Here is a 23,617-nt window from a genome sequence, read left to right as displayed (position 1 = left end):
AGTCAGAAAGAAATTATAAACCCTAAAATCTGACCTAGAATAAGGGGATAGAAAGGAAGGAACTATGTCCTAAAGGAACCTCCATTATTGTTCCAGCTCAATTTCACTCAAGTTTAAACTAAAGCAAAACACTTCTTGTACCTGTTCTCAAAGAAATGAAGCTTTAACACCATACTCTGACCAATCTGTCTTTCCACAGATTTAAATGACACATTAGTACCAGAAGGTACTATATCATGTAAATAAAAAGTGGCAGCAACCAAGTATGTAGCTGTGTGATTATTTTTTTTTAATTTTTTTTTTTGTGCAATTGGTCACCATAGTTGCTCTTATATAACAGGCCACAGATCTGCATTGCACATTTAAAGAAATCACCATTAACAAGCTTTTACCAGTCTTCAGTCTGTAATGGTTAACTGTCTTCAGAGTAAAGACCTTATTTCAACTCTGAGCCTTTCTTTATTCCCTAGCCTTTGCCTGTCTTTACACACCCAGTGACTTAAGTCATCAGCTACCAAATTTCACATCAATGCAATTATATTTAATCAACTCCACTTGATATTTCTTTTTGATGAGATTACAAGTCATTTTGACAAGTGCTGTTTTCCACAGGTTCATGCTGATTGGTATTAATTACATTGCCTTTTTTTAATTCTTTATTAATTAATCTTTATTAATTTTGATATACTGCTGTTTTGCAGAGTGCATAACTGGATCATGAGCAACAGTGTGCTTTCACAATAGTAGAGAAGTTTGAAAAACACAGTAGAGAACTCAACTATAGAAGCTGCAGGTCAAAACCAAATACCATCTATCTACCTTTAAGCTCCCTGTCCAGTCCTGACACAGCAACTCAGACCCACTTGGCAGGGCAGAGAGCTGCTTGCAGAAGTGGGTGGGGAGAAGATGGAAAACAAGAGTGTAAAGCTTCACAGCATCTGGGGGAGAAGGAAGTGTCCTGAATCAAGGCAAGGTTGAGCACAAAAACAATCTGTCCTGAAGGAAGTGAGGAAGAAGAGAACTGAGAGTGAACAGGGACATTCTGTGAGCACTGTGCCACTTCGAACTTATTTTCTTTCCTGTGCTTGCCATGGCCAATGTTGACTAAAATCAATTAGTCAAGAGAGACTGACCGTGCAAGCTAAACTCTTGTTCTGATGCCCATTCTAAGGAGGAAAAGTCTGAAGACATTTTATAGACAAATATGTATTTGCATGCTCCAGTACCATCTTTGTGTCTTCAACTATATGGGTGTGAAGGGAATTTTCTGTTTGCAAACAGACACATAAACAGTTAGAGCTCAACTTAAAAAATATAATTAGGACTTGCTGCCGTTCTTCTGTGGCTTGTATGCAAAATTAATTGTGCCTGGGCTCAATTTCCTAACTCTTCTCTATTCCTCCTTTCAATAGAAATGAAGCCTTAAGCTTTAGCTCTCATATTTGCAGATTCTGTGCTGCCTAGCAGCACCTAGCTAGGTCCAGCCTTGGTCAGGCTCCTGTCCTGCCCAAGGTGGATCCTGAAGGCTTTTCAATAAATTCTCACTTTATTCTCTAGCTCTGTCCATTTTATTCTCTAGCTCTGTTTCAGGTCAGCCTTCCAAGGCATCAGTAGCTGAAGCAATAAGAAAAACAAAGCAGTGCTAGTTAGTTGTCAATGAAATAAGGTTCAGGGAGATGAGTGTCATTCCTGTATTCAGCTCTGATGACCCTCCACTGTGGGAGTCAAAAAAGTTCAAAAATATACTCGTTCCAGTGTAGAAATAAGGAGTGCTGAACAAACTGAGCAGTCCAGCAAAAAATTTCAGTTAAGACAGGTCTATTTACTGGTGTGCTTCCCATGAACTATGAACACAAGATCACTTGGAGACTCTGGTGGGTGCTAACAGTACGGTGAGTTTTACAGGCAATGCAGAATTCCCTCTCATCCCCTGTATTAGCACGATCCTCAGCCAAATTTCTCTACAAATCACTGAGGGAGAAATCTTTGCACAGACTCCTCCATGATTTTGCAGCCCCATGACAGATGCAGCTCTAGGTTTACACCTTCTAATCCTAATCCTAGGATTTGCTAAACTTTAGCTCCGCCAGCTCTGAGGCCCACATGAACCAGCTCACATGGGAGAAGCCTTTTCACTGGTGTTTTCACTGGTGTTTTGCAGCCCTTTCCAGCCTCATATCCATGTCAGGTCCGGGCTCCAACTCCACACAGCCCTGCCCTGGGTCCGGCTGAGCAGAGCCTACGCACCTGCCTGGCCCCAGGTTGTGTCCAGGGAGGAGCCCCGTGCCCAGGGTCCTGTCACCCACCCTGGCAGCACCTGAAAAGACCTGGCATTAGCTGAGCCTTCATCCCCCATAGCCCACAGCCAGCAGCCTGCATGGAAAAGCTCTCCAGGGGAAAAAATCCTTTTGCGGCCTTCACAGTCATGTGGTGCCCAAATCGGCTCAATCTGCAATGATGGCTTTTTCCAAGAAACATCAATATTTAATACCTCCTGAGCATGTGAAACAGAGGCTCAGCTGTTGCGGCTGTTTGACTTCCAGCCAAGGACTTTGCAAAGCAAATATGAGTGATCTGCCATGGGTGTTCCAAAGTATTGCCCATATTCACTACTAAGAGAGCAAATAAAACACGAGCTATAGAAATTACTACATCTGAAATCACACATCTTCTTCTTTATCTTCTTTTTCACACAAATATTTAATAAGTTCAGTCTCTCCTACCTATGTATTGCTCAGGTAAAAGCAATGGAAAATCAAGCCAGGTTCAGAGATTAAAACCTGAATTTCAATATTCAGATTCTGGAGCATGATTTTTAAGTCCAGTCCCAGCACAAGCTAAACTGCACAGCAGCCAGAGCTCCCACATAAGCACTTGATATATCTAGAACTGCACCTTGCTGAAGGCACACCTACATGATATTCTCTCCAACAAGACAATGCTCTCTCTGTCTACTAAGATGAACACCCAGGATGGCCAGGGGCTGGAGCATGCAACATGGGAAGAGATGTCGCAACAACAGGATTTACTCAGTCTTGAGTAGGTGAAGGGGAGCTCTTGGTGTTGGCTACAGCTGAGGAGAGGGTTTAGAGAAGATAAGGCCAGACTCCCTCTTGGAGGTGCAAAGGACAGAACAGGAGGCAAAAGACACACATCGCAACAAGGGAAAGACAAATTATATAAAGAGCACCTTTTTCCACCACAAGCACAGCCAGCCATTGGAACCTAGCCTCAGAATTTTAGAAAGTCCATTCAGAGATAGAAAGCTCCATGAAACACAGCTCTGAGTAACCTGATGTAACTGGACCTGCTCTGAATAGGGAAAACAAGATGACCTCCACATATTTCTTCCAATCGGAATTATTCTGTGATTTTACAAACCTTAGCTTTTAAGAAGCATGCAAAATAATGCTATAGATATTTTAGTATAAGGCTTTAAACATTTGTTTGACAAATACAAAGCCAGCAAGAGATAAAACCAGATTCTGCTGTAAATTAAAGAGGAATTTTGTTTCCATGAACATCTGGAATATGTATGTGCAATTGCCATACTGCTAAACAAAGAGCTGGCATGAAGAAAAAGAAAGGGATCTGTTTTCATTTAGGATATTGTCCCTTGGAGCTAACATAATGTATAATGTGTTTGGGGTTTAAGTGTAGTGATTTGTTTGGAATTAAATATAAACATAATTTCCAAAATTCAAGAATAGTGCTTTATGGCAAAACCAGAGGTAAATCTGACTCAGAAAACATCTATAAGAGCTATCTCCTGAAAGTATTGAAAAAGCTGCAATTGCTTCACAGGTACCATTTCAGAAGTCATTCATGTCTGCAGGTATCTGGATTCCAGTGGTAGTCACTGTAACTTAAGCTCATAAGCACTTGAATAGTTTTTGAAAATGGTACTGAATTATTTTAAAACGGGTGCTGAATTAATCCCATCTCACTGCTCTTGGAAAACTGACCTCTCCAGGAATCTTGAATTCTTTCTTTTAGGAATACATTGTTTTGTATACATGAGGCACTAGTCATTTTTAGTGTAAGCTAAACATCAAACTTTCAGTCTGTACATACTCTTCATATCCAGGTGTAAATTTCAGCCTAGGTCCATGCCATCCTTATGTATGGCAATTTCTTAGCAACTCTGTGAATGGGAGCGTTATAACCTCAGTTAGGTACCTGATTTCTATACACAGAATATAGGAAGATTTAGGCACTTGGCTTAATGCCATCCCAGCTTCCTTTGCTGCAAACACATAAACTGACCCACAGGGAGCACTGAAGACAGACATTTCTGAAACCATGTCTTTTCCTAGACTGCAGCTCTTTTGTAGCTCAAAACTAGGCACCTGTGGGAAAGAGTGTCACAGCTGCAAATTTCTTTCTGGGTGTAGAAAGTCACAAAGTCACCAACAAGAGCCTGCACCTCTCTTGTCTTTTAGATGTGGCTGCTGGAGGAAGAGAATTGAAGCTACAGCACCTGCCAAACCCTGCTCTCCAACAGCCAAGGAAGGGCTCATTCACTCACTGCCAGTGGCCCTGTGGATCCTGCAGTCCTCCCTCCACAGTGAAGCATTCTCACCTGACATTATTGTTAATATGAGAGAGAGCATCTATTCCACCCCTGCATATTATTTAAAGACATTCTTTTGGGTTGAGCGAGCTGTCATTTTTTACTCTTTTCAGGTTCAGGGATGCCAAGAACCTGGTTCTTCAGTTTCCTGAAGAAGGGCACAAAACTCTTGGTCAGTGTACAACTCCAGTACATTCATACAATACAGTGTGGTTACCTGAAGCACAACATATATATATTATCACTTTTTCCATCTCTGTATTCCGTGTGTGTGTGTGTATATAAGCTGTGTCCTGGCACAGAGTTCTACTCAAAGGCATATTGGTTTTGACTTTTCTTGAGGTTGAGTCCATCACCAGCCATAAGAGAAGCAAATTTTTTACATGTTCTCTCTATTTTCTCATTCCTACTACTCATTAAGTGAAAGCAATGTGCTGAGCACAATATAAAGAAAACACTCAGTGCTGTATCTTGTGCCCATGTTCAAGACATCCTGAAGATTTTGCATTCTGTGATACTAGATGTCAATAATGTATAGCAAACTCTTATTTATTTAATTACTTACTCTTAAAATTTCACATGATGTAATAGTGTGATTACTACTTACACGCAGGTCCCGTTTTCAGAAAGAAGACAGCTTTAGAAGGACAAATGTGATGAGCCAGAAATACCTGAGACAAATTCTGACTACCTTTCTCATTGACACTAAATTCAGTAAATTATTAATAAAATTTGTATTTCCTGCTCATATTTGTGGACAATTAGTTTACTGATCTCCTTGTCTGAATCCTCTGTGAAGGACACAGCCTCTGTGAAAACTCTCAACCTTTATTGCCTTAGGTATACCTAGCTTACCTTCTTTGACTGATTAATCTTATTGACTCAGGTGTTGCCAGCTTATCAGTCCACTCTTCATAGGTGAACAAAGGAAATTTTATGCAAGGGCTGCTACTATGTCTTATGTTAATCAAAGTTACTGATTCAGGTTTTGCCTCCTCCCCAACATCTTTCCAGCTTGCAGACAATTACATTACTTTACATAGTACACACTTGTCTGCAGCATTTATCTGTGTTGTAGAGCTTCTCTGCAGCAGACAGCATCTTGGTGCCTGTGGAGTCTCTGAATTCCCAAAGATGGGAACCAGATGCTACCATAACTATGCATACAAAAAAATACTATCTTCCTATAAAAAAAGCCCTTGAAGGACTTTATTCAGATTTTATGAGTCATCAAGTGGAACACCTGTGATTTTTTTGGTAGGCTTTTTTGGTTTGCCTTTTTTTTTTTTTCAATTCAATAATTTTCAAGCATAGAAATTTGCCCCAAAGCGTTTGCCTCCAGACACAATAGGTTTTTATTTCAGCTTTTGCTGCTAAATTCTACTCTTCGTTTATTTGTAAAAATATTAGGATGCTCTTTTCTCACTCTTAGGATTTTTATGCGTATACTTGTGTCAGGAGTGAAACAACCATCACCTTTTTTGACTGACATACTCAATCCAAGAGGCAAAGGAAGAAGTAAAGCCTTTATAACTTTAGGAAGGCTTTTTCTTTTTTTTTTTCCCTAATGATATATACACTGAGGTACTTTCTGTAACTGACAAGAAACAGATAGAATTTCAAAGGAACAGAAAAACAATGCATCACTACAGCAGATGTGTGCCCAGAGAAGCTATGAAAAAACAAAGATTTCCACATCTTGTTGCATAAAAGGCAAAAATGAAAATCATGGCTAACAGCAGTTTAACAGAAACAAGCAAGCAAAACCCTCTGAAGTTCATTTAAAAAAACCCTTACAATTAAAATACTTACTTTTAAATAATTTCTGTACAGATTAAGAAAAATAATAATTTAGTCCTTTCTTTGTGGCAATTTTTTCTCATGCTTTGTTAGTGTTGCCGTCTGAAAGAGCAAATGAATTACTTTTTTGCTTATTGCTCCACCTTCACAAACAAGTGAGTATGTCTTCCCAGATTGTTAAGTGCAACAATTATGACTCTCTAATGCAGCTTCCTACATAGCAAAAGCAATGGATCTTCCCTGCATTAAACCTCTTAGAGCCCACACAAAATGTGGTTACCTCCAGCTTTTTTTTTCTTTAAATACCAATTCTAATTTTAAAAACAGACTCTAAAAGACAACTATTTGTTTGCTACCCTTGTTCATTTCAGCAGGTCATTGCCCTTTCCTAAATGTACTTCCTAAACATGCACATTTCATTATCATTCAGAATTTGTCTAGATCCAACTTCCTGCCATTACATCCTGACATGCTTTTGTCTGCTAGACTGAAGCCCTCCAGTATCACGTTTCTGTTCCCTGCAGAGGTTCCCTGCACACTGTCAACACATCTCTCTGTAAATCTCTTTGATAAACTAAAGTCAAGCTGTTCGAAGGCATGTTTCCTAAACTGTTAATCATCTGAGGGCCTCTTCCCAGAGCCTGCTCCATTTTTTCAACATCTTTCTTGACTGTGGACGGCAGAATTAAACAGACTATTCTATCTGTGGCCATACCTACTTCTCATGCAGAGCTAGTTCTTCACAGCCTCTCTTCATATGTTCTTTTTACAGATATAAGAGTTGTATTAGCCTTCCTGGCCACAGTATCCCACTGTGAGCTCATATGCAACTAAAATCATGACACAGATCTTTTCCAATAGTCACTTCTCAGTCCACTGGTCTCACTGCCATAACCATGGTCTACATTCTTTACTATTGGTTTTATGATGTTACTTTTGGTCACTGTTACAGCCATCTTCCCAACGCCACTTGAAAGGTTTAACAATGTTTTTCCATTTCATGCTCTATGGAATTCTGTATCTCTACTGAGTCTCAACAGGAGCAGAGTCATTTAACATGATACAGAATTTCGACTAATTTCATCTATTTAATGCATTCCCAGTTTGTTTCATATTGCTATAATGTATTAATCAAGAATTCAGGGTGTTAAATCAAACAGCTTAGTGAGATATATATAGATGGAATTGTATCAGTTGTACTTTACTAACTGACTGTGCAATCACCTCAGGAGTAACATTTCAAGCCAGTATTACCAACACATTTTCCATAATCCTGAACTCACTGGCAATATTTTGTCGTTGTTGTTGTATCCCATCATAGAAATCTTCCTCTTTGCCTGTATCAGTGTCATGTCCAGTATATTTTATGGGGACTTGGACAGTTTTACTAAACTCTTGAATAGGTAATAAAGATAGTATGCCTTAAATAGTGGCATATTACCTCCCTGGTTCCCGAAATTTCATGATTTAGTGAAATACTTCTATTTCCTTTTCAGAGTTTTGTTTTCCTTTATTCTGGTCCCATCCCCATGCATTGCTTGATGAATTATTTCATGACTTCTCTAATAAAAAACACTGCTCTTCAACTTGTGGAATCATAGGAATACTTTTTTCAGCTGTCATTATGCAAGTCCACTTCTGATCTGCCTGCATACAGAGCGAAACTGGAAAAAAAAATAATAATAAAGAACCCTACACAATCCAAATATGTGAAATCTAAAGACTCATAACTCAGAGATTCAATAATTTTTTTTTTCCTCCTGATGGTTTGCATCTCACTCATGACAGGTAATAGTTCAGGCTGATAGAAATGCTAGCTTTGGAGCACAAACCCTATTGAGAGAACCAAAATAAATCAGAATAAGCAAGTTTCAAACATAAAGCCTAAGCCTAATTAAATGATCTGAACTAGAGGCCATGAGGCCCTTGGGAATCTCTGAACATCTTGGGAATCTCTGAAGTGCCATCTTGCAGATTTTAGAAATAAGTAGTTGGATGAAAGTAGTTGTATCTATACAAGGTTGATGCTGCTGTAGGAAAGTACATACAAAGAGGTATTCAGAAAAGAAACAACTAGGATTTCTGCTAATGTTGTATTTTCTGTCTTTGCCTAGATTTCCACAGTTTTCACTTACTCAGTATTCTTTCTTAGATTCAAAGAGATAATTATCTTGGTCCCTTCCTCTCATGACTGTTGGGATGATAAAACCAAAGATCACATCACCAGTTAGCAGCAGGAGTTCTTTAGCCTGGTTATTCAGAAAAATGTACTAATATACAACCTGCATGAATCTCTGACTATACCCTAAGAGATTTGAATCCATTTCCCAATTTTGACCAGAAGAACAGAGATAGTAAATAAATTAAGTCTCTATTGATTTCCTGAAAATAGACAGCTGAAGAGGCAGACTCTGTCAACATTTTGATTGAAGATATCATTGAAAATTCTTTATTAAGCAAAAGAAAATACACTTGAAGGAAAAACCCCTAGAATTCCCCAACCATACAAAAATACCTAAAGCTACATCCCAAACACACAAAATCTCAAGAAATGCGTCCACAAGAAACTGTAGCTGTTAGTTGCAATGTTTCTGTAATTACTTATGAATGTGCACATTCATTTCTTGTTTTATTCTTTAACAGTTCTGTCTCCTGAAAGGCAACCAGTATTGTCAAATCAAGATGTGTGGCAGAAAGCTCTGGAGTCCCTGTCCTGCATGCAATGCATTTGTATATATTTAAACTGAAGTAACTCAGAAGACACCAAGAATTTGACTGAAACGTGCTAATGTACAGCAGTTGTGAGATGGGCATCATGTTCAATTTACAGCTGAGCAAAGAGGTGAGCTTCTAAATCTCTATTTGCTATGAGCCACCTAGTCAAGTATACAGGTGCACTTATATTTTATAAGCACATCGCAGGGATGAATATATACAAGCCCAACTGGCAGTTGTCAACCTAATATTAGATTATGTGGCAATAAACAAATGCTTCAACATTTCAGCACATTTTCTTGTTGTGTTTTTTTTTTTCTATGAGCAAGGAAAACTAGAATGGCCTGTATTCCTTTGTATTTGTAAGGAAAAGAGTGTCATTCAGCAGTTGAACAGATTCTCAAGGTTAAGAAAACACTGACTGAGCACGTGATGGAGAATGCTACAGCCAAGGTAAAGCACAGCTGAATTTCAAGGCTGATGGGGCAGCACTACAACAGCACTTGTAAAAGGAAAGCAGTAATCAGAATAAAAGTTTGCCACTCTGAACTTCCAGGTGTTTAGGAAAAAGTCTCGTTACTATGGATTTACGATCTCTTTGAGCAAAGGTTATTTTGATGTTTTTAAAAACTGAGAGAAAAAAACAACTGGTGGTGCATATAATTTTCTTCTTTAGACAGGGCAACTACATCAATTCATCTTTTTCTCCCCACAAATCACAATAGAGACACTGTAAATCAGAACTTTCATGTCAAGGTTTAAGGGAAGCAAGAAATATGCAAAACAGTAAATCAACCTGAGGTTTCCTATACTATAGCTGGCAGTCACAACTATAGTAAAAGTCAAAAGATTAATGCTGACTATTTTAATTTCCACTTCCCTAAGAGTAAAAAGCAAGATTGAACACCAGGAATCTTTGGTAACAGGTGCTGAGGGATTACTGCATATGCTGCCAGCAATTTTTCTCAATGTCTATGTCAGGTTTCAGGGAAAGACAATGTTGAAGGAAGGAAATAGCCTTAGTTACTTTTAAGATTTTCTAAATCAATGCAGGGAGAGGATGTTCAAGTAGCCAATATTCTGACACTCAGAAAGCCCTGTTAGAAATTAGAAGACAAAATCTATGCTTAATTAGACTTCCCTTTTCAATCTGTTGAAATCAGCAGAAAATCACAAGATATGACAAGAAGTAGAAAAGAAGTTACCTCTGTTTCAGCATAAACTTCATACACCTAGGTGCTTTTGTAGTGAATGCTTGAAATTACCTAGAAGAATTAGGAACACAAATCCATGAAAAGTTGCCTCCTTCTTTAACAAACCAGTAGAATAATCAGGGCCTCAGAGCCAGATCATCAGCATCCCTGCATGCAAAGCATTTATTGGTACACGGCATCTAAAGCCTTTTATCTGTAACAGCAGCCATCAGTGGGGTATGGATGGACATGGCAAACTTCAAGCTAAGGGAACATCTCAGAACATGGGACAACGACCATTGCTAATTACTGAAGACAGGAAGTGTCTTGGTTACCTCCTCCTTCCTTGATGGAGGCTACGTAACACTTAGGGCTCCTACAAAGCATTTACATGGCATGAAGTAGATTAAGTAGGTGTTTGCATTACTGGCCCTTTCCATTGTAATATAATCAGCTATTGACTCAGGGATCTCAGAGAGATGAAGGCTGTTTGCTTTCTAGGTGAACGGATCTTTGGTTATCATGCATTTTCATGGATTTGTACTTGAGAAAATAAGCAGACAGAAAAAAGGAGGGGAAGTGTATATAAATGCATTGTATTCATGGATGCAATTTTGAATTTAAAAACTGAACACAACTGATCATATAAAAAATTAATAGGGAAAATGAATTCCAGACACAAGGTCAAACTTGTGTACCTAAGAAAGCAAAAATTAAAATGGTGCAAAAGACATGTTTACAGAAACAGAAGTTTGTAACTAAACACCACTGATCCCTACAGGAATCAGAAAAATCTGTGATTCTGGGTTTTAGGCAATATATACTGGGAAAAAATAATATAATGAATTATACTTAGGAGACAAGACATCCATTTTAAGATAATCTCTTAAGCATAAAAAAAATCCACAGAATGTGTCCTTTGCTTTACAGAATCAGATATTCATTGCATCACGGAGGAACATTCTATCTCAAAAACTTTACGAAGAAAAAGGGAAGAAAGAGGCAAATTTTCTCAAAACTGTGTTAGTTACACAAGGAACTGCAAATCTTGATGGCTATTTTAATAACAACATTATTTAGTGATTACCATTACCATCAATACAAAACAAACCATATGTGGGGCAAGTACAGGTCAGAAAACTCTCGCCTTGTGCAGCACATACAAGCAGGTGTAGCATATTTCAATAAAGACATAACATCAAAGTAACATTCCTTTCACGGGCTGGAAATTTAATTTCGCTGTTCAATGGCAAATAATTTGTTCCTGGATAGTAATCTTTTTATTTAGATTCTTGAAAATAGTTATATTTTTAAAACATGCTTAGACCATAAAACGGCATTTGTTAACTTTAAATGTACAGAGTTGTTTACCTTAAGTGGATTACTTTGATACTAGGAATATGAGGATTTACATCCTTTTCATCAGTTACATGCTTTGAGGCTAAGCAGATGGCACACCCCTGCAAGTACAGTATTCTACTGTAATCTAGGGTATTTTTTAGCTTATTTCTTTTTATAGCTCCATGGGTCACTCCCCAAACCCTATTTAAAAATCAAGGTCCATTATCTGTATTTTAAGATGTGAATGCAAGCTAATAATCTGCAAACAACATACAGTGTCTGTAACTGGCATAAAGATTCAAATTACTTTTCTTCACAGCCCAGTGCCAACTTAAACATATCCCAACTATATTTCTAACCCAGGTCTAAAACGTGTATATATTTTCTTAAGCTTTTGTTTAAATAATGGCAGCATGCAACATCCAAAGATTCAGACACCGTTGTTTCAGATATGTACCCTACACAATTCTTGTTAGAAATGGACCTACACTGGAATCTTGCTGTTAAGCTCTTTTCTTTTCTTTTCTTTTCTTTTCTTTTCTTTTCTTTTCTTTTCTTTTCTTTTCTTTTCTTTTCTTTTCTTTTCTTTTCTTTTTATTTTTATTTTTTCTTCTCTTATCTTACAACATGAACTGATTCAAACAAAAGCATCGTGGGGAGTGTGTCAGTTTTGAAAAAAAAAATCACTGGAAATGGTTTGGAACCCAAGATAGACCTACCATGCAAAATTAGAGGTCATTGAAAAATACCTTTGCTTTCCCTCTTCCAGATGTGGCCCTGAAGTACTGATTTTTTCATTGCCTATCAGATCATTGCCTCCACTACTACACACTGACTATTCTTGCATGTAACTCACATAGTCTTTCTCACCAAGATTTTCGTTTTGTTTACACTGAACCATAGAAAAAGAGTATTCCTTATGCCTCAACTGCCAGCTTTCTTTTGCTTCAGGAGAGTCACAATTCCCTTCTGACTGGCATTTAATTTATATACATGAAATAACATGAATAACAGAAAGCAGAAACAGCCTGTTAGTTGCGGCTCTCACTGCAACAGGAAGCACAGAAAAGCAGTGACTATGAACATAGATCTCTTGCATTACTGAGGAATGTTGAGCAAGTATGAAAAATCAGCCACTGAAGTTGTGCACACAAACCTAGGTGCCAATTTTAAACGTTTCATGGTCTTTCAGGAAGACTGAGATCATTGTGATTAAAATTTCCCCCACCGGCCAACCTAAGACAGGCTTTGAAGGTAGAAATATTTGTGAAAATGATTTACAGATGTTTCCAAACCTGCTGCCAGCATTCCTTCTGAAAGATAGTCTGTGGATCTTTTATCTTAACATTCTTTTTATGTATTTCTTAGGCAGTATATGATAAGGATGAGGGAAAAAAGTCAGAAATTCTGATTAGTGTTATTAATATATAGTTCTTCAAATGTCCAAGAATCTGACCACAATTTAACTGTTAAATTTAGTTTGGTCAGCTAATGAAAGAAAATCTTGTTAAATTCTGCACAGTTTAGACAGCAAGAAACCAAAAACATGTTTTCACCTAAGTCTCAGAAAATAATTTTCTCTGAAGGATGTTGAAGTGACAACTATTTAATATCAAGAACTTCCCAAGCAGTGCCCAAACCAGGGAACCACTGCATGGCTTGAAAGAGCAACTAGGTCCACCACTCTTCAGCAAGAAGAAACATTATCATCTGAGTCATCTACTGTTCAGACTAAAATATTCTTTAGAAAGGCACAGACGAGCAGCTTTCACTATCTGACAATATTCACAGGCTTTTTTCTGAGAGGTCTCTGAGGCTTCTGCAGCTCCAATGCCCTGGGTGTGCTTGCACAGCCTGATATGCACCTGCACTTGTCACAGGAGTATGGACAGCAGATTCCTGACCTGGATCTCACATCTGCCACTGGCACATTTCAGCTACACCAGTTACAGCCAGACAACCCACACACATCCAGTGTTTCTCCTGTGGACATTCCCATGCCAAAGCTGGGCTCCGCTGAACAAGAATATCCTCTCCAATCCATTTCCTTCTCTACTGCTGATGCCTCTGTTTCTTACCTGTTTTTCCTGTGCATGTTCTGACAAATTCTCTGTTGCAATCCCAGGAAAAATTTATTTTTGTAAACTTGCCCCAGGTTTCCAAAAAAACTCAGACCAGGACGTTAAAATGGGGTGCCTACAATACACAGTAGTCTTCAAGGGAAAAGCCCTTGAAGATTCCTTTGAGCTTTAAAACAGACATATACACAAAGATTGTATAGACTAACTATATGGAAAAACAGCAAACATCAAAAGCTGTCTGATTAAATGAAGTTTTCCACATGTATGCAAAAAACAGGGAGGCATGAGATTCCAGGGTTTCCGGAGTGCTAAGAAATGAAAACAGCACAGCAGCTTTAACAACAGAGCCCCACAAATACTGTCTTCGTATCAGCTTTGCAATCCATGGAAGATGCAAGAGAATTCTAAAAAAATTTCAAAAAGGATTCTCTGGAATGAAAGGGAAATCTGTGGAATATTCAGCAGCATTTTGAACACAGCATTCACTGTACCCCTTTGGCTGTAGTGCACTGCCTCACCTCCTCCTCCCCTGCTGCCATACCACACAGGGATGGGGAATGAGTGGGGAGAGGATCACCAGAAGTTTTTTCAAGAATTAAGGTAACTGTAAGTAGAGGTTATCCCACACTGAGTAGCTGCGTATATATTATACACGCAACTAAGTTCTTCTATTCTTATTCTGTCGTATTGTAAAAGCTTTTAAAAAAATTGGTAATTCTGTTTGAAAAACATGCCTTGCAACATCTACAACAGTAGCACTGTGTGGCCCTCCTTAGTGTTTAGTTGCATAAAGACATGGAAAATGATCCCTAGAACAGATTTTTCAGGCTACTTTCAAGATTATCTATATTCCCATTAGGCTCAAATAATCCAAATATGACCATATCTGATTTCAGTCTGAGGCAGGCTTTTGTTCCAAATACACTGTTACACTTCCTGACTAGCAACAGGAAACAACTTTAAAGACTAACATTCAAAAATATCTCCTCCTCAAAATTTTTTTACCTTTTTTACATCTCAAGTGAAATGAGCTTCTATGATTCTCCTTTGTTGTGATGCAAAGTTCTTCCTCTCCAATAAAGTAAGTTTACCGTGATAGGGCAAAAAAGGAACAACACCAAGTTGCCAAAAGCTTTAATGTATTGTCAAGGACAACAGAAAGGCTCTGGTCCAGTTCTGACTTCTAGTTCCTGCGTTGTGCTATCACCCTCCGAGAGACTACTGAAACTCTACAGTCAAAAGAGAGAGCTTTTTTATTCAGAAGGGCAAGTTTATCTTCAGAGTAGCCAGACCAAAGCTGAAGTCAGAGTCCCAGAGGTTTTCTCCATGTAGAAACCAGCACAGATAGGAATAAAATTACCATGCCCCTTGGCCTGATAGAGCTTCACAGAGACACCAGGAAAACAAGTGACAGAAGACCCTTCCCTCACTTCTCTGGCAGTATCAGCAAGGAATCTACTAATCCCTTTACTGGGGTGGCACACTCCTACTACATTGCGCTGGGAGGACACAAGGCAAGAGGCTGGCACGCCTTAGGCTGCAATGGCCCAAAGATGCTCTGCTTCTTAGGACAAAGACCCAAACTGGAGGCAGAAGTTAAATCATGCAAAAAAAATCTAAAATGCTCTGTAAATGATTCATTATGAGTAAAGAATCTTAACATTATTTCACATTCACTAAATGAATTATTCTCATCATGGATGTGTACTGGTAAGAAGCAAGATGATGTTAAATTAGCATGATTGAAGCATATCTGAGACAAAAATGAGTGATAGCCCTAAACAAAAAGGCAAATTTGGTGCTTGTCACTAAAAGCACAATTGATTGAATTCAGTTTCTGTGTCAGAATCACCATTAGAAATTCATTATTCATACCTGTATCATCTAATATTCATAAGCCTACCAGCTGAGCATTTTGGACAGTTTTCAGTGTCTGTTCTTTTAACGCATTCACATACTGTCCCCTAGGAATCCTGATGTGTCATAAGTTCCCTTGCAGCAATATTCCAACAAATGACAATTCACAGAAGTTGCAGCCCTTTTAGCTGGTTTGGAAATCTGACAGTTATAGATCATGAAATGTAATAATCAATTATTGAGACATCTGATAAGTCTCCTGGTTTTTAAAAACACTGAGAGTCACTGTGGCCTTAGGATACTTCTCCATGGCTCAAAGCCAGCTGTAGGCCAGTCAAGTGGCTGTCACTGCTCAACTAGTAGTGCCTGAGAGCAGAAAAATTATGAGCTCCCAGTATTCCACGCCTGATATTTCTGAAGTAATTACAACCAAAAGTTCCATAGATGCCTTGACATTTCCTCCGTACTATAGTATTTTAGCTAATTGGTTTTTTTCCTGATGATGGATGACTTGTATCTGAGCCTCATCTGAGGTTTGCTTTGCTTGTTAGAAAAGTTAGAGTGAAATACTGTAGGTCATTATTCAAATTTCAAAAGAATAGGTTCTGCTCTTCAACTCTGAACTTCAGCTTCACACTGGCAAATTTCTCTGGCTTTGTAATAATTTCTTACTTACTCACTGTGAAAACACGGTATGTGACACACATTCAAAAAACGCATATATAGTTGGTAGTCGCTATTCCATGTGCCACTGACAACCATAAAAAGCAAAAGCTTAGAAATCATAGGCCTGGTACAAAGGACTGTTTCACATTGTAAACAGTGCACCATCTTAATGAGTTAGACAACCACTGCCTTCTACTTTGCATTTTATAATACATGTACAAGTAGGTCCCTATGCTTCTTACCTCAACTTGGCAGAAATGCAAATAAGACACAGAAGATGCAAAACAAAAATCAGATATTCAGATTTGGAAAACAACTTGGTGATTTTCTTGTTAGAAGGTCAAGCAGTGAACAACTGACTTGAATTTGCTGCTTAAATTGCCAAAAGATGATGTAATTTAAAATCCAGGACAAAACTAACTTACATAAGTGATATTAATCTAATTGTGCAATACCCCTAACTAAACCAGCCGCTTTTGTCTTGCAAAGTACAGTTTAAAGATAAACAGTCTAAACATGAGATCTCTGCTGGACCAAGCACACCCAAGAATTCACAACATCAGCTAGAAGCCAATAGAGTTGTACTTAAAATGCTATGATTTACACTAGGGATTTTGAGTAAATTTAATTAGTTTCCTACATTTCAGCAGAGTATATTAAGAGCAAATGAATTCTCTCAGCATAAACAATGAAACAATGAAGAACAAATTAGTTAAGTCATCTTCATAAATCAATTCATGCTAAAATATGTGTTAATCCCAATCTGCACTCCAGCTAGATACTACCATGTGTGTACATTCAGCAATTTTAATTTAAATTGCCTGCAGTTAAACAGGAAAGGGCAGCAAACCAAGACCACTGTCATCATTCACATTTGCTATTGCAGCATCTCATCTGTAAAGAAAAAATGGCAGTTGCCTCAAACAACTGGATCTTCTAAAATGCTACGCTTAATCCTTTTACACGACTCACTTGCTGTATGACACTGATCGAACATGTGCAGCCCTCATGTTGGTGAGGAAAAATAAGAGAGGAAAATCCTTTTTACAGATTTACGGAGTCCAACAACTTTATAAGTTTTCCATTCACCTTTAAAATAAAATAGAAGCATGTGGAATTACTAATAGTTTGGCTCTCTCAAGGGAAGGAAGCTGATCGGAAAGTGCTTGAGGCACTCACTCAAAGTTCACTCCATGTTTTGAAATCAAGATCTCTCACTGGATTGGATTGGCAGTGCTATAATAATGGCTTATTCTCCAGTTATTTCATTACTCTTCCCAAGTCAATCTTCTAATTAATAAAAAGCATTAAAAGACAAGGATTATTTCAATGTCTTTTGTTACATATGGATTCAACTGGGCTAAAGAGATTCTGTTTTGCAAAGAGCACATTTCTGTACAAAAACAATTTTTGTTGATGATAATTGATATTTCACTTATTAGCTAATATGCCCATTTAACAACACATTTTACTAACAAATTAATCAAGATAGCCATAAGATTTTTAAAATTAAACTTTATCTTGATTTTTTTTTAACAGTGTCTGAATATTCAACATGAAGCATTTTCCAAGGCTGAATTTAGATCTTCAGGTTAATTTAGTGGAATGACAGGGACTGAAGCTGAAATCAGAAACCTCAGCTTTTCAGTCTGAAAGTGAAACCTTGATAATTTCCCTAGATGGAACTAAAATTTAATAAAGAAGTCTGAAGATTGCCACCAAACTGAACTAGCCACCTCCAGTCAGCTCAGATAATTGCCTGTCTCAGGAAATTACTTTGGATGGGCCCTTCTCATTTAGGGATACACCCCTCTAAATATGTCACAAAGTCAAGTGCTTTTCTGGGAGCGCAATCACATTTTAACCCTAATCAAGCATTAAAGAGATATTTTACAGATGAGGGGTGAAGTATCATCCCATTTCACAGATAAATGCATGTAGGTGGATTAAACAACATTTTCATGGTAATTCCTGGAAGTTTGTGAAAGATCTGGATCTAAACCCATGTTTTGACATGTACTGTAGCCTGTCAACTCCACTTCTTCACTACAGAGTTGTCTCCTTTAAAAGAAATTATGCGTCCAGCAAAGGAAAATCTGGGAAATCTCTCTTACCTGGCAAAAAATGATGCTGCCACCGAGGTGCCTGTGGATACTTCACTGGCAACATATGTGCTCTGGGAAGCAGGGAAGCTGTACAAGGAGGGTTTATCTGCATTGTAGCGGTTCAATGCTGCTTCAGTCAGGCCCTCTCGACTAGTCTCTGTCATAAGCTGAGATATCTGAAGACAGAAAAAAAACAGAAGCATCATCAGCTAAAGCTCACTGGCTGACCACTCCTAATCCAGCAATGCCTCCAGACTGTAGACGGAGTAAGAGAGAGGCATCTCATTCACTCCCTCTTCACTGCCCTGTGAACAAGTTTATTGCTGCTTTCAGACTTATCTACAGAACTTAAGCTCAGCTCTAACCTTGTCTGCATTAAAACTAATGGGATAAATTTATCCCATCACTAAAAATGTCTACAGTGTATACAGTTTTCCATCCATACAGAAAAGAAAGAGTAAACCATAATCCTTGCTTGGTCTTACCTCAAGATGAAAGAAGGACAGATCAGATTTGTGCAAAATATGTATATTTTACTTGGGGGGTTGACAAGGAATTAAAAGAACAATATTTTTTTGTCTTTGTCAAATATTAAGCATTCTTGTTGACCTTTCTCCAGCAAACTCAACACACAGCATAGAAGGGAGTCCGTTGGGATCTTAGACAATTAATCATCTCTCTGCAAAATTGGGATCATTGCTATTTACTTTCATTGCCTCTCATAAAAGGTTTTAAACATCATGTGATTTCATTCTTTTGATGGTCCATCTAAATCTTTTTCCTGTAAGGAAGTCTCATCTCAGCCTTTCATTGTCTGAAAAGAATCAGAGTTCCATCAGACTTGACCCAGTTCTCCTCAAATCAACTGAAAGATCTTTGACTTCAGAGAAAGCTGGGTAAGCTCTACTGAAGCAAGTCCTCAATACTTAGAATTCAGTTTCTTGACTTCTTCTGCATGAATTTACAATGCTGTAATGTCATGTCCAATACTTCGTGCAATTCCTAACAGATTCCCTTTCCTCCTTCCCTCATTTCCGTGACAAATAGCTTCTGTTCACTAACGCATGTCACAGGATTGCAACATATCTAAAAAGAACTCTCTCATGTTATTGCTAGCAATCATCCATGGAATAGTTTCCTTCCCCCTGCAAAAAGTTTCCAAGGGGTAGTCTCTCACCTGTTCAATTTCATACCTCTACTCATCACCACAAAAACAACAAAACATCTTTGTGATGCACATCAAAAAAGTATTTGAAACCATCCTGAAGTTCTTTTTCCACTTAGGCTTGCTTTATTTCACCTGTTAAATGTTTCACTTAATGAAAGCAAAATTGAAGAACTGATTTTTATTAGTAAGAGAAAGAAGACATGAAATGGCAACATTTTTTTTGGCCAAATATTATACAACCTCTGTTTCTCTCATAGAAAATTGCTATCCATTCTGCCGTAGCTAAGAAGATAATCTAAGTGTTTACCCTTATTTTACATACTTTTAGACCAATCAACTGCAATACTTCATGAACAGGAATGCTAAACTAGCCTCTCTATTTTTATGAGGAACCAGAAGAATTGCTGAAAGTGCCCCCATCATGTTAATCCCATGCTGAGCCACTCCAATTTACAGGATTCACTACACTGAATGAGCAGTGCTCTCAGAAGGCTATAGCTGAAAATCTGGACTTAAATCATCTCATACTACTGGTAGAATGCAGGAATTTAGGCTGTCTGCCAGGACACCTCCTTATATTTCCAACATGCCAGCAGACAGTACTTCAGTGTCCTGCTACCCTATGTATGTCCACCTGGGGCACTCACTTGAATTCACTAAACAATATTTCCTTAAATATTACATAATATGTGATAATTCAGCTATTTGTCTTTGCAATGAACTAACACAAGATTCTGCTCTATCCCCTTCAATTATCTTGAAACCAAATTCCTCACCCTCCACGTTGGGAACTGCTAAACAGACAGCTCTCCCTTCAGAGAAGAGTACACATTTAAACCTAGCCTCATCTTAGTTCATCCAATGCAAATATATGTAATCAGGATGGATCACCATTAATTAATTACCATTGCTGACAATGTCACTAGGAAGCACTACTCCCATGGCAAATGGACAGCAGTTAAGAAGTTGGTGAGTTGACTTAGCTGCAATCATAACCTCCCCCTCTTCTGCCAAAAAAAGATTTTCAGCTCCAAATATGAATTTCCACAGCCAGTGCAATACACTTCTATTGGTGTCAGCAGATCCTCTGAAGTTGTGAGACTGTGAGGCTTGAGAGAGGTATTTCAGACAGTTACAAAACAGGTAAGTATTTGTGAGTCTTGATGTTTAGGACAACATAAAAGCCATGTCACATTGGTGACCTGGTTTCTGCAATTGTAGAGACTTTCCAAAGATTGTCATCCACATCCACAAGTTTAACAAGAACTTCACAGAGCAATAAAATGCCTCAAACTGATTGTGCACATTGCCTGAAAGTATCACTCTCAAGCTTCCCAGAAATTGTCTAGATGCTTGGTTTATGAGGTTTTTGGATTAGTAGTTCTTAAACACAAATACTCCAAAATAATCACTTACCAAAGAGACATGAGATTGCTTTAGAAAGATATAAACCACTGCCCCTCTATGCACTCAGAGAGAAGTAGATATTAGCTAATAGAATGTTAATGCTTTTTAATAAATGGGCATGAAGATTTTATAAAGCTTGTTATTTAGGTCAAATTTTCTTATTGTAAACTACAAAGGAAATTAAGAAGATGGTGGAAAAAATCAAACATATTCACAAATTCTGTATTTCTGGAGTACCACAAATAGAACAGAAAGTGAGGAAAAATAATACTTACTTTAGTTATCATGTATATTATGGGCAGATGCACAATGGGGTTGTTCTATATAATTGTAGGGGTTTCAGTAATATAATACAATATATATGCACTTTTTTCACGTGTCCTACACAACAGTCCAAGCACAACAGGGATGGTCAGCTGCTCAGACTGCAAGTTCTGAAACATCTCTGTGGTACTGACCACCAGTGCCTGCTGGACAGGCAGCAGCTCTCCTTCCTGCTCAATCACACCACTTGCTTTGTTGCAGAAATCAGGGAGCTATTGTTTCCATTGACATATCATCTGCAAAAAGCAGCATCCCTGAGCAGCATGCCCTCCTGGAGACACCCTGCATGGACACTCATAAAACAGCATGTTGGGCTTGTTAAGGACCCTCTTGATCCTGAGGGTCCAGCAACACTGCCTGGTTTCCTTACCAATGCTGGCACACTTCCTAGGCAAAAAAAAATCTGTTTCTTAGCAAGAACTCAGTCAGAACTAAATTCCAAATGTACATAATGTCTATCATTGTGCTCTTTTCCTCAGCAGGTACAACTCTTAGTCAAGAGTGTATTACAGGGATACCAAAATGGGAACACCCCTAAGACACAGAAAAATCAAGATAAAATAAGAACTGGCCTAGCCACAGTTCAGAATCTCCTAACCTAGAAATGATTTCCACTTTTAGCGCTTTTTACTTTCTGCAATTGTGGGATTTTTTTCAACAGTGAAATATTTCCAGAAGAAATGAAAGCTGAAATATAAACCTGAATTTCAGATATTCTCTAATTCCTAGTCTGGGAAGCCTACAACACTACTTTGTGTTACACAGGAAAAGGCCCACAGAAGTATCTTGTGATACTGCAACACTCATAACCTCTAACAGGTTTTGTCTGAATGAGTTCAAGTCACTCTGTTGCGATCTTTTCCTTACATCCACTTGGTCATGCAGCCAGTGGAAATAAAAGGTGGTGCCATGCCAAATTCTGTGCCAAGCTGTAAACCTTTTATGTATCCAGTACTTTCCAGAGTATTGTATATACTTCATGAATTTGTACATGTGGGTCAATCTGCAGGCTGAGTACCTCACCAGACACCAAGATCTGTGCCCACAATATTTGACTGATAAATCCTCATTTGTTCCCAGAATCCAATACATATATGTAAAGCAGGAGGTAGAAAGGAGCCCAGAATATTCACATATCCAAAGACTACTGACTTCAAGTCAGTTATTCTGCATTTCTTTTTTTAGTCTCGCAGATTAAGTGTAGAAATCATTCAAACTAATAAGGCAAACTAAAGAGTAGGATTTGGAGGCAATCTTACCATCTCATTTACTCTGTGTTCCAGCCACAGTACCAAATTAGCTCTTTCTCTTCTGGCCTTGCTTTCTGAAGTTCGCACATATACAAACTTGAGTAAATCACCCAGGATATATCATGCATTTAAGAAAAAATACTCATAGAACAGACATTTCCAAGGTTCTCAGAGAACTTCTTTTTCCCCATCCCAGTTCAAAAGACATAACTGAAAATTACACTTCAAGCATTAACAAACTCAGATGATTTTTTTTTTTTTACCCTTGTCTTTTTCCACACTGGCAAGCCTGGCAATGTGTGCCAGGCAAGCACGGTTCACAAAAATCTGCCTCCTTACTGTCACCATCTCTCTTAGTAGATGCTGTTTCTGTACTTAAGGGGGAAAAGACTTGATTCCTAAATTCTCTTCCTTTTCTGTGAGTGCCCACTAGCATATACATGAGGTTTAAGATCAGTTAATAGGATATATTTTGAGAAATTGCTTTATAGAATTGTTGGCAGTACATCACTGCCTGGATAAGCAACAAAAAGACAAAGCATGAAACAACGCAACCTTTCATGCCTCAATAAAAACCTTTTAAGTGCACGTGGAACAAGACAGATGTCCCTCCCAAGGCTCCATTTTTTCTTCTGTCTCATAAATGTAAGGCAACCATTAACCTCCTCTTTCACTGCTTTCTGACACCATACAGCAAGAGCTGGAGATAAATCATGATTTAAATTCTGTACTTCATAGGAAAAAGATAGCTCTGCAGTTAAACCTCAGGTGCCAGCCGGGCTAGATTCTCTTCCCATTCCAATTACAGTCTCTTTGTGCATAAGATTTGCCATCATGCAGTAGGAGGTTAATCATATTTACATAGAGGCATTTTATAGCCAAGCTCATTAATGTTTCTAACACTCCTAACTAAGGACTCCCAACTGAAATTACCTTACAAATGAAAGTTACCATTATGAAAGACATGAAATATCCATTGCTGTGGAGGTATTGAAGCATTCAGGGACATTCACACAATCTAGCTAACATCAGTAACTGATGAATGAAGCAGATGCACAGAAATGTATGAAATATATCCATATCTGAAGCTAAATTCAAAATATAAATCTGTGTTCAAGTTCACTATAAAGCAATTTT

General features: G+C 38.2%; 1 protein-coding gene across 1 annotated transcript in view; it reads right to left on the bottom strand.

Annotated features, from left to right (window-relative positions):
* KIF26B (kinesin family member 26B) overlaps nucleotides 1-23,617 on the bottom strand; it is a 272,065-nt gene that overhangs the window by 142,253 nt on the left and 106,195 nt on the right. Inside the window, exon 4 of the mRNA XM_083856560.1 lies at nucleotides 18,341-18,507. Within this exon, the coding sequence (XP_083712686.1) occupies nucleotides 18,341-18,507 (167 nt within the window). The remainder of the gene's footprint in view (nucleotides 1-18,340; nucleotides 18,508-23,617) is intronic.

This window comes from Zosterops lateralis, assembly GCF_965231275.1.
Source record: "Zosterops lateralis genome assembly, chromosome: 3".
Classification (NCBI taxonomy): domain Eukaryota; kingdom Metazoa; phylum Chordata; class Aves; order Passeriformes; family Zosteropidae; genus Zosterops; species Zosterops lateralis.
This window is presented reverse-complemented; position numbering and strand designations above follow the sequence as displayed.